Raw genomic sequence first — 13,125 nt, forward strand, 5'->3', positions numbered from 1 at the left:
TTCACGCCGCTCTCTCAACTTTATGTTGCCGAGGAGTTACATCCAGAGGCACAGCATTGGTGGCATCATTGGTAGCAATCCATACCGGCCCTCAGACTACCTGACTGTCAATGAAGATGATGTATGGCAGCTGAATATTTAAAAGTGCGTCGATATCAGTTATTTTATGTGACGGGTATCTTTCTCAACAGACTCCCTCGTACAAAAGTATTTTCCTTGATACATTTGATCCTTTTACGTTCGCAACAGACCAAATTGAGGATGACTGTCTTTACATTTAATTTTGATGACTAACTTGTTTTTTTTTTTTTTTTTTTTTTTTTTTTCACAATAATTGCTTTTCCTTCTAAATCTCAGATACATTTGCTCTGGCGCTCTAACCACTTCATACAGAGGACTCTATTGTTCTGTTCCTCGTTGTTTACTTCCTTCAGCGCTCCTCACCATATCCATGAGCACCTCCAGCTCGCCAGATCGCTCACACATCTCTCTGAATTGCGATTTTTCCTTGCCATTTGTACCATCCTCCATCAAGAGCTTTTTGGGTGTATCATACTCCAACACTTGGCCGTGATCTAGCACTAACACTTTGTCGTACAAGATAATCGTGTTGAGTCGATGTGCAATACAGATCACAGTAGAATTCTCAAATTCTTGCTGAATCGCTGATTGAATCGCTTTGTCTGTAGCAAAATCAACAGATGCGGTCGCCTCGTCCATCACAATGATCTTGGAGTTCCGGAGCAATGCCCGAGCCATACACAGCAGTTGGCGCTGGCCCTGAGAGAAATTCGATCCGCCCTCACTAACTGGATTATCAAGACTTGAGAACGATATATGAGTCGTCTTGCTGTTGTTGTTTGCTCCTGCTGCTAGTGCATTGCTGGAATTGCTGACAGAGCCAGAGCCCTCACCAACTTCACCATTAGTATCAATAATGCTCAAAGCAGACGAGTCTTGGCTTGCCTCAGTAACTAAGTGCACACGCCGGAGGGCTTCCCAGAGTTCAGCATCGTCATGATCATTAAAAGGGTCAAGATTGGATCGGATAGTACCATTAAAGAGCATGGGATCCTGTGGGATAATAGTCAAACGAGAACGAAGGTCGTCCAAACCGATGTCACAGATATTAATACCATCGATATGAATGGTTCCTGCCACTGGTTCAACAAAACGGAACAGCGAAAGCGCCAATGTACTCTTTCCTGAACCCGTTCTATAAATCATACGCGCCCATGTACAAAAACATAGCATAGACATTTATACCACACACACACACAAAAAGGGAAGGGTTAGCCTTTGATATATTCAACACAGCTTAAAGTCAAACCATTCTGCTCTGGATTTTATCAAGACAAGCAAAAAATTACCTTCCAACGACGCCGATTTTTTGCCGAGGTTCGACAGTAAAAGAGATGCCTCTTAGGACAGTTTCGAGCTCAGGCGCGTATTTCATTTCCAAGTCCTTTACCTCAATGCTTCCTTCTGTTGGCCAAGCAGCCGGAGGTCTTCGACCTTCAATGATAGCAGGTGGCTCCAAAGGCATTATCGTATACTCTGTAATCCTCTCGATGGCGTTCAGTTCCATCTCAATCTCTGTGTACTCTCGGACTAAATAGTTTACTAGGGCTACAAACTCGAGGGCATATGTCAGCGCCAAACCTGCTGTACCAGCATCGATTCCGACTGGATTCATCAGGATAAATACTCCAGATGAGAGTGCTACTACTGCACCAATCGAATCTGACCGGACTGACAACCATCGGTTAGCGATCCATAAGAAATAGAATGGCCGATTACTATCATCAATCTTGGTCAACAAGTCGCTCATGAATCGGCTCTGTTCACTAAACGCACGAATTGTCGCGACACCTGCCAAGGTCTCCCCAAACATGGAGTAGATAGGTGAGCGAGATACAGAGTGTAGACGCTTAAGCTCTCGAGACGAGCTGATGTACTTTTTACCCACTACCAAGTACGCCACCGAAATCAATGCTGCAACAACGACAAACACAGGCGTGATGTAGGCTAAGACAATGATAATCGAACTGACAGACATGATGAGCGACAAAAGTTGAGCGCAATTATTGGCGATCGATCCATCGACGGTCTCGAAATCTTTTGAGAATCTGTTCATGATTCGACCTACAGGGGTGGTGTCAAAAAACCGGAGAGGCGCGCGTACTACCGAAAGCAGCAGCTTTTTGTACAGCAGTCTTGCAGCACGTAAGGAACCATACAACACAATAACCGTCTGCATGACATGTGCCAAGCTAGCCCCGATCGAGATCAAGGCATAAATAAGCAAGTAAAAATCTGTACTGTGCTTCTCAGCACCCTCTCTGATATAATTTGGATGTAGACTCATCGAAGACAGTGCCGGACTATCGAGTGGAGTATGCCCCTGAATCCCCTGTGAATCAGAATATACAGCTGAAGGGGCAAGGTGTATTGACGAGGATCCCATGGTGTTGTAAATGTTCAAGGACATGAGTTTTTTAAAGAATGAATCCGGTGCATATGAGTTTGCCCACTCGCGTACCCACAACGACTCTGACACTTCTATCGATCGGGTCACAGCAAAGGCCGCCATAAGTGTCAACCAAAAGATGATGCCACCAGCAGCCGACGCATAAACAAGGTAGATGGACCATTTGACGCGGCCTTCCTCACGCGCCTCCTCCTGAACAAGCTTCCTGGCGTCCTTGGTTGGAGCAGCACCTGCAGAAGAAGGTTCTGAGGTTCTTTTAAGATCCTTGCTGGTTGACTTATTCTGCACAAGTTTAGGTTTGACAATACTTGTGGATGATCCCAAGTCGTTACCATTGACAGTATCGCTGTCAGAAGTATCCGTGGCCTGATCATCCTCATCTTCTTCGAGGACAAGGGACAATAGCCCCTGTTCCCTGAGCTGTTGAACTGAACCCTGAACAGAAATCTCTCCGTTATTCATCAACACCACATGCTTAGCAGTTGCGATACAGAGACGGACATGATGAGTCACCAGGATACAAGTGCGGTTCGTCATAATCGGCCCAGTCAGACATTTGGCATGAATATGTTCGGCAGTATGGGCATCTACAGCTGAAAGACAATCATCCAGAAGTACATGTCGTGCCCGTGAATAAATGGCACGCGCCAACGAAACACGCTGCTTCTGGCCCCCAGAGAGAGTGATGCCCTTCTCTCCAATCTCGGTTTGATCACCATCCTCCAAAATTTCAAGATCACGTTTTAACGCGCAGACTTCGATGACCTCGTTATAGCGTTCTTCCTCATATTGACTGCCGAACAAGATGTTGTCACGAATAGAGGCATTTTGTAACCAAGCCTGCTGAGAGACATAGGCTACACCGTCATTCAATAACCCGGTTTCTGGATCAAACTCCTTTGAGCCATCCAATGGTCGTCGAGGTAAGAAAATTTGTCCTGCCAAGATATCCATTTCGCCTAGCATAGCCATCAATAGCGAGGTCTTTCCGCTTCCGGTCGATCCACAGACAATGGAGAGTTCTCCTACAGGGAATGAAACACTGATATTGCGTAGAATAAATTGGTCTACATCCTCCACCCGGGGCTGATCTGAGTTCGCTGCGTTTACATTAGGTGTCTTTGCACTTTCGGTTGTCCACCATTGTGCACTCATCTCCTGCATCCCAATTTCAGGCGACCCATTTGTTCTTTTATTGCCATTGACAAACACATCCTTGATATTGGGCTCATCCAGATACTCAGCAATACGGCCCAAACTGACGCTGGCATTTGTGAGGGCCATGTAGACTGCAGGAAGACCATTCAGAGGGCTCTTTAAGCGATTGAAAAGGACCATGGCTGTAAAGGCAACTGCGGGCGTAAACTCGCCTTTTTGAATCTTGGCGTAGCAGAAGAAGCTTGATAAGGTTACCAACAGAGGAGATGTAAACCAGACCATTTGGAAAAGGATAGTGTTTTTGTAAACTATGAAAATAACAAAATAAGGATAAGTTTTTTCTTTTTTTTTTTTTTTTTTTTTTGTTGAAATAAAACAACAAATTAGCATTAAAAAAAAGAGGAACCTTTCGTGTTCTTTCTTACCATTAACCAGCTTCTTGAGTTCAAACTCTCTTGCTTTCAACACTTTCTCACTGAAGGACATTTCCCAAGCGAAAAACTTGATCATGCGAATACCCGCGATCAACTATATGTCCATAGATATACACAAATCAAGACGATTAGTCAGTGTTCGAACCTGACGTCTTAATCCTAATAATAACGAATGCCGAAAAACAAAGCCTTGCCTCTCCCATCAAGGTGACACGATCATCACGAGCACTGGAAAGCTCGCGTTGTCCAATGGTATATCGCTTCCTGACAGCCTTGTTGACAGGGATAGTGATGATCAGGATGGACATTCCAACTAGTGAACTCCAACCGATGAGGTCGTACAAGAGATATGTTCCTAAGGCAATGCCGATAGGTGAGGAAACTCCGATGTGCCAAAAGTTACACACGCCCGAAACACGAACTGTATCCGTTGACATGAGATTGACAACCTTGCCTGCACTAGCAGGCGCGGTGTCTTTGTCGTCGTCTTTGCCTTTACTCTTGCCTTTGTCTTTTCCTTTCCCATTTCCATTCCCTTTACCATTAGAGTCACTGCTGTCCTGGCTGCCGCTCGATTCCTTTGGTTTCTTCTTGACAAGACCACTCATGTCGCGGCGAGTCAATGTCTTTGCATAGATCTCTGCATTTAGTAGCGCCATCATGGAAACGTTAATTTTGCGTCCCATGTAAAACATTTGTGACTGCACCAACGAGCGTGAGACCTGGGCAATGAAGATGAGGATGACATAGAGGTAAGCGACTTTTGGTGGAACTTCGGGATCATTGATGTAGCTGAGAAACAGCTTGAGGAAGTAGGGGACCGAGAAGTCAAGGAATGTCGAAATGACGACGAACGTGAACTGCCATAAGAACGATACTCCATTGAACCAGAGGACGCGCTTGAGAAGTGATGCGGATGATCTAGTCCGATGTATATAACCGTAATTAGAATGATTAGCGTTCAGCAAAAGTAGAGTAAAATACCTGATTAGGGGCATGGAAAATCTCTCAAATCTCAACAAAGTAAACTCCGCAAACAAGATTAAATACATAACATCGTTTACACTTGTTACACAGCATTACAAACACTTGGCGCAACTCCCCATAAGCAAGGCTCTCTGCTCTTGTATTATACTTCAGTTATATCTCAAAAAAGGAAGCAAAGATCCGATGCAAGGGGAAAAAAAAGAAAAAAAAAACAGATGTGGCGCAGAAAGAGATAGAGATCTCATGATACCCACCTAAAGCTCGAGAACATCTGAAACTGTGACCAGACAGTCCTCGCCCGGAGTTGAGGCAACAACTCGGACAAGTCTGATAGGTTAAGCGTTTTGCTCGATCCAATACTGATGATCTTGTTGAACCAAGAAAAGAATAGCCATGAAAGATATGACGCATATGCCTCTGGACTCATAGCATGCTTGGCCTATACATTAATTGATATTGTGTACATGTTCGATGATACGATAGATTATTACATGAAGAGAAAAAGATAGGATGGTTAAATATTTCAACCTTTCCTTACATACGCCTTCTATCCCTTTGTCATCTTCTTCCTTTCTCATTGCTGTAGCAATATACCACAGGATTTTTTTTTATATTGATGTATCAACTTGGATGTGGTAAGTGATTGTCAAAGATTGGCTGATTGGATGAAGTTGTGTAAATAAAAAAAAAGAAAAAACCGATTGGTTGAAAAACTTACAGATGCATAACCATAACCATATTGATGGACAAAGTCCAGATCCAGCTCTGCGGGCATGGTCAGCGCAGTCCCAAAAAGGACAAGAGCAGTGCAGAACTTGGCGAAAAAGACGTAAGTATCAAAGGAATAAGAATATCCGAATCGATGGTGGTCTAGGATAGTGTCTAATTTATCCCAGAATTCAAACAAAAGGACTACAAATGTGGTGGAATAAAACCATTGTAAGGGTTGCAACGCGTTCATGTATCGGATTCGATGGGTGATAATGCCCAATAAAGCCAATAAGACCATAGCCCATCCTGTCAAGATGGCAATGGGTGCAAAGAGACGTTCAAATTGGCTGCGATCTCTATCTCCAGAGGAGTCATCACTGTCACCATTATCCAGGGTCAGGAAAGAATGGATGAATGAGACTAGATGAAGCGTAGAGGCAAGCAAAGAGAAAAGGAAGAGGATGATAGTGCGAATTTTGATATGATGGGCTTTGGGTTGAGTGTCCCCAGAAATGTTGTCTGAAGCATTGTTGGATACAGGGATACGAGTGTAGTCAAAGGTAGACTTGCGACGGGCTAGTTGTGCAGCACGAGAAGGGGATGCAGCAGGGTTGAGTTCAATGTTTGTTGACTTTGCAGCGATAGCACAGATTGAAGCAGAGACGACAAAACTGGTCAATGGCAGAACAGCCATGACGACTTCTCTCAATGACATCCCCATTGAGAAGAAAATAAAAAAAAATCCAGGGGGAAGGTGGATAAGGAATGCCAAGAGTAAGGACAAGGAAAAATGAGAGAAGAAGGAAAAGAGAGAAGAGAAAGAAGAAAAGAAAAAAGTGCCAATGTATTTGAATGAACAGCTTTTTCAACATGGCAATGCCATTTTCATTTCGAATCAAATGTTTTTAATTTTGCATTCACTGTCACATCCACGGGTAATTCTTGTATACTTTTTTAAAGGCAGCATTTCAGATTCATGTATAAAGCGGTCTAGACTAAAAAGAGATAGAGTAACTAAATAAGAGTGGTGCTGGTTCCTTCAAAACCTTTACCATCCTGAGAAAGCTTCTTCAATGCTTCACCATCCACACGCATGACTTGCCACTCATCCATCGCAACTGCTCCCAAGGACTTGTAGAACTGGATACTAGGTTCATTCCATTTCAGTACTGACCACTCCAGTCGACCTCCGTTCATCAGTTCAACTTCGCGAGCCAGCTCACCCAAGAGGCGCCTGCCAATGCGTTGCCCTCTGGCTGATTCCTTCACGAACAGATCCTCGAGATAGATACCTCCTTTGCCTCTCCAGGTAGAATAGTTTGTAAAATAAAGAGCAAATCCAACGGGTTCAGATGAAGAAGGGATGAATGCTAAGAGACATGAGGCCAAGTTCTGTGAGGTCGGATGAGGGGGAGTGAAGCGAAGAGTGTTGAGCAATGATTCCTCTGTGGCCTCGACAGTGGATGGAGGTTCCTTCTCATACTTTGCAAGCTCATGGACCAATGAGAGGATAGATCCTACATCTGCAGGGGTAGCAGCACGGACAGTGACCTGAGGAGATGACGAGGATGAAGACATGTCGTTGTTTTCAGCGTATGGGTAAACAGGTACGGATGCGTGTGAAAAAAAATAAAAAAATAAAATAAAATAAAATAAAGAAAGAGAGAAAGAGAGAGAAGAAAAGAGAAGCAAAATGAGTAGCTGGGGGGGACAGGAGATCAGTTTTATACTCTGCATACAATTATGACTAAGAAAACAAGGTTAGACTAGCCATTTTTTCCGCAGCAGACACTGATCAATGTTTTAGAAAGTGATAGAGAGATCAATTGGCGTGAACGTGTATATAAACAAACAGAAATCCTTCTGTAGTTAACGCGACTGTAATCCAAGACTGTCCCTGATCCGACTTTTGTGTAAACAGTTTGAATATGCACCAAAAGCAAGACAATCCAACCGACATCTCCTATCTCAATGTATGCTTGCTTGTCTTTCATTAATAGACAAACCGTACAGTCCCAAATGGGGCCCACGTGATGCCACTGTGTTCAGATTCCCATTGCAACGGACAATATCTGTAACATGAAGTGGGTGCATCAGCACCATTAATCTTTTGCTGCAAATAATGAGCTATGATGACCTTTTCTTTTCCTTTTCTTTTATTCCCTTTACCGTTAGTGAAATATTTTTTTTTTTTCCTTACCCCTTCACTTAAGATCTTAATAAGCCTACCACTTCTCTAAACTAGGAAATCCAGCAGTTTGATTGACACGCTTCTACAAAAAATACAATACCCTTTTATATATTATGTATGCAGGTGAAAGTGATTCTCTCTTCTATGTTGAGACGGACCTAACTTCTTTCCGCAAGTCGTCCTACCGCTCTATTACTTTCTTTGAGAACTGAAAAGATATTGATCATCTACTCATCTGCCCATTAATCCTCTCCTAACCTACCACATCCATTCACCAAGCTACGAAATCTTTAAAACCCTTATTAATCGTTCCTATTCATATATATCCTGTTCTACTCAATTGGCTTCCTCTTTCTCAATTTTGAATAGTTGAGACTTTTATTTCAAAAGAGCTCAAGCTTTCCCTTCCATACTATATCACAACACCTTTAGACCTTACGTGTGCATAGCAACAAGTTATCGTACATGGCAAACAAAACACTGCCCTCAATTTTGACAGAGGGGCAGCAATACTTAGTAAGGAAGAATTCTTTAATCCTCCAAGTGCTGTAGGACCATAAAATCAACCAATCTAATCTATTAAAAAAAATAGGTTATCGAACAGGCACTTATAAGAGCTGGATATGACCATGATGCCAACATCGAAAATCGCCCCAAAACTACTCATGGTTCGTTCATCTTCCCCATGCTAAATGCATCGATAAGCACACCTGGAGGGGGATTCTATGGCGGTGACAATGATAACCACAAAGGAGCAGATCGCTACTCTATTGAAGGAAATGGAAGCATTTTTAGTAAAGAGAACAGGACAAGTGGTGTAGCAATAGGGGCGTCCAGCATGAATGGTAGTGTAACATGCCATAACATAAACGGAGGCCTACAGTTGTATTCACCCATCTCTGCAGGATCGTTCACACATAAAATATATGCCAACACGGCTCGATCGAGCACTAGCAGTATGCTTTCGATCGGCCGACAGAAATCGGAGCCACCCGTCTCTATTCTTCCACATTATAATTCACCTTACGAAGCAATGTTTTTCAACCAGCCAGGTAATGAGAAATGAAAAAAAAAAAAAAATACAGCTTGCTGATAACCAATAATAGCCCTATCAATGCATTCATGCTCATAACTAATCCTATCGCACTCAAAACTATTTCTGTGGTCTTGTACTGTGTTTTTGGTTTTCTTGCTATATGTATAGATACGATGCATTTTATTGGAAAGGATCTTCGAATTGGAACCATATGTATTTCTATGAGGCCTAGCCAGGATGCAATGCGCTTCCTTGTTCGTACAGTTCTTGTAAGTTACTACTTAGTTCTCTGGTGGACGACGTCTCAATTCAATATGAGCAAGTAATAAATACTATAAGGATACTTTTTTTTTTTTTTTTTTTTTTTTTTTTTTGATAGAAATTCACTTGCGTGGATGTTCTGGATAGTTATCGAGCTACCGCAGAGTTTGAGAAATGTCAATCATTGTATACGAAGAAAAATGAAATTCTACCAATGCTCCATGTTGCACTACAGCAATGCTTCGAATCTATCCCAGAGGTCGAGGTGAAACGTCACCAGGTAGTTCAGCATCAGTCAGCGACTGATCATTCTGTCTTTGTCCTGGATGATTCTGGTTGGTTGCAGAGCCCACGATATATCGCAAACTTAGTTCATGGTCTAGAGGAAGTCCGACAGGAAGGATTCGCGTTTGTGCTCAAAAACCTGGAAGCGCAGATGGTATGATCCTCCATTATTAGATAAACATGAGCATAAAATAATGCAAAAGTATACAAACAGCTTTTAATTTTTATTTTTTTACTATGATTTTAAAAGCGACCAGCTGCGGTATCCTTGGACATCGTGATCCCTAATAAAGACGAGTCACTTACAGCTGACGATCAAGAGCAGTTTTGGGCCTTTTTCAATGGGCTGGGCGAGCACATTGAAGCTGAAACCTATTTGCCTAATGTGTCCAAGCATACCTTCATTTTGCCGTCAATGATTGCAGGGGACAAGGTACATCGATCTTTTGTTTTCTTTTATAAAAAAATTAAAATCTCTGTTGCCTCTAACCTTCTTTCTTTTTATTCGCGTCCCTGGTATCAAGAGCGAGGGGCAACGTCTGAGTGCTTTGGCAGAGTTAATCGAGACAGAAACCAGTTACAACAAGCGAATGAATGATCTTATCAGTGTAATTAAACAAGGGGCTTACTGCGTCTATAAAGCACGCCACATCCGTTTGGTTTAGTTAAAGGAACGTTCGAGCTCACTGTATTTTTATTTCCTATAATCTTCATTTTTTTTTTTTTTTAAAAAAAAAAAAAAAAAAAAAAAAAAGATATACTTAAAGGAGGCTCGCTATGCACTCACAGCACTCAGCCCTCCGCTAGGCAAGTATGAGATTCGAATGATTTTCTCCAACATCGAACAGATTGTTGCAGCCAGTACTGAGTTCCTGAAAGACCTGAACGGATATCAAAATCACAAAACGAATGAAGACAAAAGCTTAGGAGAGATCTGCCGTAAGAACGTAAGGAAACTGGAATCTCTTAGACACTACCAATCTGAAACTACGGATGGCCACTATCAACAACAGACAATCAAAGGCTTATTGTACGTTCTGTTTTCATTATTTAGCTTCAAAACATGCAATGCTATAAGCACTATTTGATGCGTTATAAACGAGCACAAGAGATACATTTGGCCTTAAGCAAGAAGAGCCAAGCGTATAGAGCATTCCAGGAAAGATGCATTCATACCACTGGAATACAGACGCTGTCTAACCTCTTGGTTGAACCAACTCAACGTATTGTTAAATATCCGTTGCTTTTCAAAGGTAAGGGGAAAATGATGGATGCTCTACGGCTTTTTTTTTTTTTTTTTTTTTTTTTTTTAAATAAAGATTTACAGATATTGACAAAAGAAAACTATTATGATATCGCTTTACAACGTTTAATAGCTATATTATCTGGGACGAATAAAGATTCAGAGGACGTAGATGGTCTTCGAGAAGCAGCCCATATTGCATCCGAGATTGCACACATGGAAAAAGCAAAACCCGAGCAAAGAGCAGAGATGCTGTTCAACCTTCGAAGTATCATTGAAAATTGCCCAGATTCGATTGTCAACCAGAATAGGAGCATTATATCTTATATGGATGGGTTCGAGACCAACCTGCTGACAGGAGAGAGGGGCAGACCCATCACTCTAATTCTTTTCTCGGACAAGATCATGATCGTACGACGACCTAGTACTTCAAGTGGTGAAGCCTTATTTCACTTAAAAGAAGATGAAGAGCAACGGAAGCAGAAAGAGAGAGAGGAAAAAGAACGTGAGAAGAAGAGCAAGAGGGATGGCAGGAATGATACAGATGGTTGCAATAATGGTGGTGGTATTCATGGAGGTTCGGTTGTATCAATACCAGGACTTCAGCTTTTGAGAAAGGATTGGAAATTCATGGGCTGGATGGACATTCTAAGGGTCAAGGTCGCTGTTGTTGAACAAAGTACTATCTTCTTTTTGCAACGCTGCCTTTTTTTTTTTTTTTTTTTTTTTTTTTTTTTTCATATTTTTTTTTTTTTTTTTTATTTTAGCAAACAATATTGACCCCATTTTCTTTCTCATCTTTTTTTTTTTTTTTTTTTTTTTTTTGCTGGACTCCAGCTGATCCTGAGGGTTTATTCTGTATCACAACAAGAAATTACGCAGAAAATAAGCAAGATCTATGGGAGACAACACGCGGCATCATGCCAGAAGGATTGGATAAGAGAGATACTTTCATATCCAAGTTCTATGAGACGCTGTCGTTAGCCAAGGCTACGTTTACCGCTCAGAAAGCCGAATCTACATCCAGGCTCCATGTGGGGGAGCTTGAGCTATATTGCAACGTCTTCACAGAAAGCCAGTATCGTGATTTCAAATTCAAAGGCGACGTCGCACTGTTTTATACGTGCTTGTCGCATTATCCTGCGGATGTAGCGCCTTTTACAACATTACCGGCGTTTGTGGGCATGATACAGACTGCTGCATATTCTTCTTCCAGCACACAACCTGAAACTGCTGTTGGCCCAAGAACATGCGGATTTCGCGCCATACTAAAAAGTAAAGCAAATCTGAATGGTGCAGGGGATGTGTTCTCAGTTGCTAAAGAAACTAGTCATTTTCTGGACATGGATACATTCCAGACTCACATTGCCGAACTTGGTATGTCAACCTATAATGTGTATCCTTGTATCCTTCATCTTAACAGTTTTTGACAAGTGCTTATCTGCCCGTACCGACTTTTTCTTTTTCTTTTTCTTTTTTCTTTTTTTATATATATATAACTTTAGTCGCAAACCTCCAGTGGACTGTATACAGCTTTAGTCCATACCAAAGTGCCCAACTTCATTTTAGTCGAGTCTACATGGATACAGATTACCTCTTCAAGGCCGCTGGTGCATCCTCAAAGAGCACGTCCCTGCGGAGCAAAAGCTTGAAAAAGATCCGTGACTCTGCATCGGCTGTTGCAGCATGGCCATCATCGCCATCATCATTGGGACAACAACACCGATATAGTGGCTCCTTCTCTCCCCTGGCAAGCCCTCATGATACCCATAGTATACCCAGCTCCCCAAGTTCATATAATCTCAGCAGTGCTTTAGGACGCAGCAACAGCATCGTTGGTATTCGGAATAGTAGCCATGCTATTGGTAATGAGCCAAGCCAACAGGAGCAGCATGATAATCAGAAGCATGATTCACCTGTGTCAATGAACAAGCGGTTCTCAATGCCGACAATCATGAAAAAATACCCTTCAGACAGCAATAAAAACTACGACAATACAGACAGAGGCAGCGGCAGCCCTCATCCGCAGAGACAAGGTCGACCTTTACACCATCAATCGCAATCATTTGCAGAGAATACGATAAAGAACAGCGTCTCGGTGATAAGTCTTCTCCTTCCTGGATCGGGCCGAAAGAAAGGCCTCATATCTTCCATGTCATTTAAAAATGGAGGAGATAACAAAGGAGAAGCAAAGGAGAAAACAAAGTTTTTGGAGACCCTGTAGTGGTCATGGTGCAAAATTGTATGCTGGGATGTGTAAACAGACAAAGGTAATAGATAACCCCTTGACGTTAATCAGACGACTGTAGTGAGCCAGTATAATGGAGT

At 42.3% G+C, this 13,125-nt stretch overlaps 3 protein-coding genes across 3 annotated transcripts; 1 reads left to right on the forward strand and 2 right to left on the reverse strand.

The window, feature by feature from the left end:
- Nucleotides 1-399: 399 nt before the first annotated feature.
- Nucleotides 400-5,497, reverse strand: BCR41DRAFT_310759 (P-loop containing nucleoside triphosphate hydrolase protein; the record flags this gene model as incomplete). Its single annotated transcript, XM_022021002.1, has 5 exons — nt 400-1,216; nt 1,371-3,957; nt 4,075-4,177; nt 4,296-4,982; nt 5,321-5,497. 5 exons carry the CDS (start codon nt 5,495-5,497, stop codon nt 400-402), a joined length of 4,371 nt encoding a protein of 1,456 aa, XP_021878009.1.
- A 1,199-nt stretch (nt 5,498-6,696) lies between these two features.
- BCR41DRAFT_360102 (acyl-CoA N-acyltransferase) lies at nt 6,697-7,455 on the reverse strand. Its single transcript, XM_022025305.1, has one exon. It carries the CDS (start codon nt 7,357-7,359, stop codon nt 6,796-6,798), a length of 564 nt encoding a protein of 187 aa, XP_021878010.1. The 5' UTR covers nt 7,360-7,455; the 3' UTR covers nt 6,697-6,795.
- Nucleotides 7,456-8,437: 982 nt separating this feature from the next.
- BCR41DRAFT_373591 (hypothetical protein) lies at nt 8,438-13,021 on the forward strand (the record flags this gene model as incomplete). Its single annotated transcript, XM_022026796.1, has 11 exons — nt 8,438-8,488; nt 8,565-9,024; nt 9,177-9,277; nt 9,388-9,708; nt 9,805-9,987; nt 10,079-10,213; nt 10,310-10,501; nt 10,609-10,807; nt 10,874-11,476; nt 11,635-12,174; nt 12,303-13,021. The coding sequence occupies 11 exons, from the start codon at nt 8,438-8,440 to the stop codon at nt 13,019-13,021; spliced, it is 3,504 nt and encodes a 1,167-aa protein (XP_021878011.1).
- Between the last annotated feature and the right edge of the window lie 104 nt (nt 13,022-13,125).

Source organism: Lobosporangium transversale (genome assembly GCF_002105155.1).
Source record: "Lobosporangium transversale strain NRRL 3116 chromosome Unknown BCR41scaffold_41, whole genome shotgun sequence".
NCBI classification, from domain to species: Eukaryota; Fungi; Mortierellomycota; class Mortierellomycetes; order Mortierellales; family Mortierellaceae; genus Lobosporangium; species Lobosporangium transversale.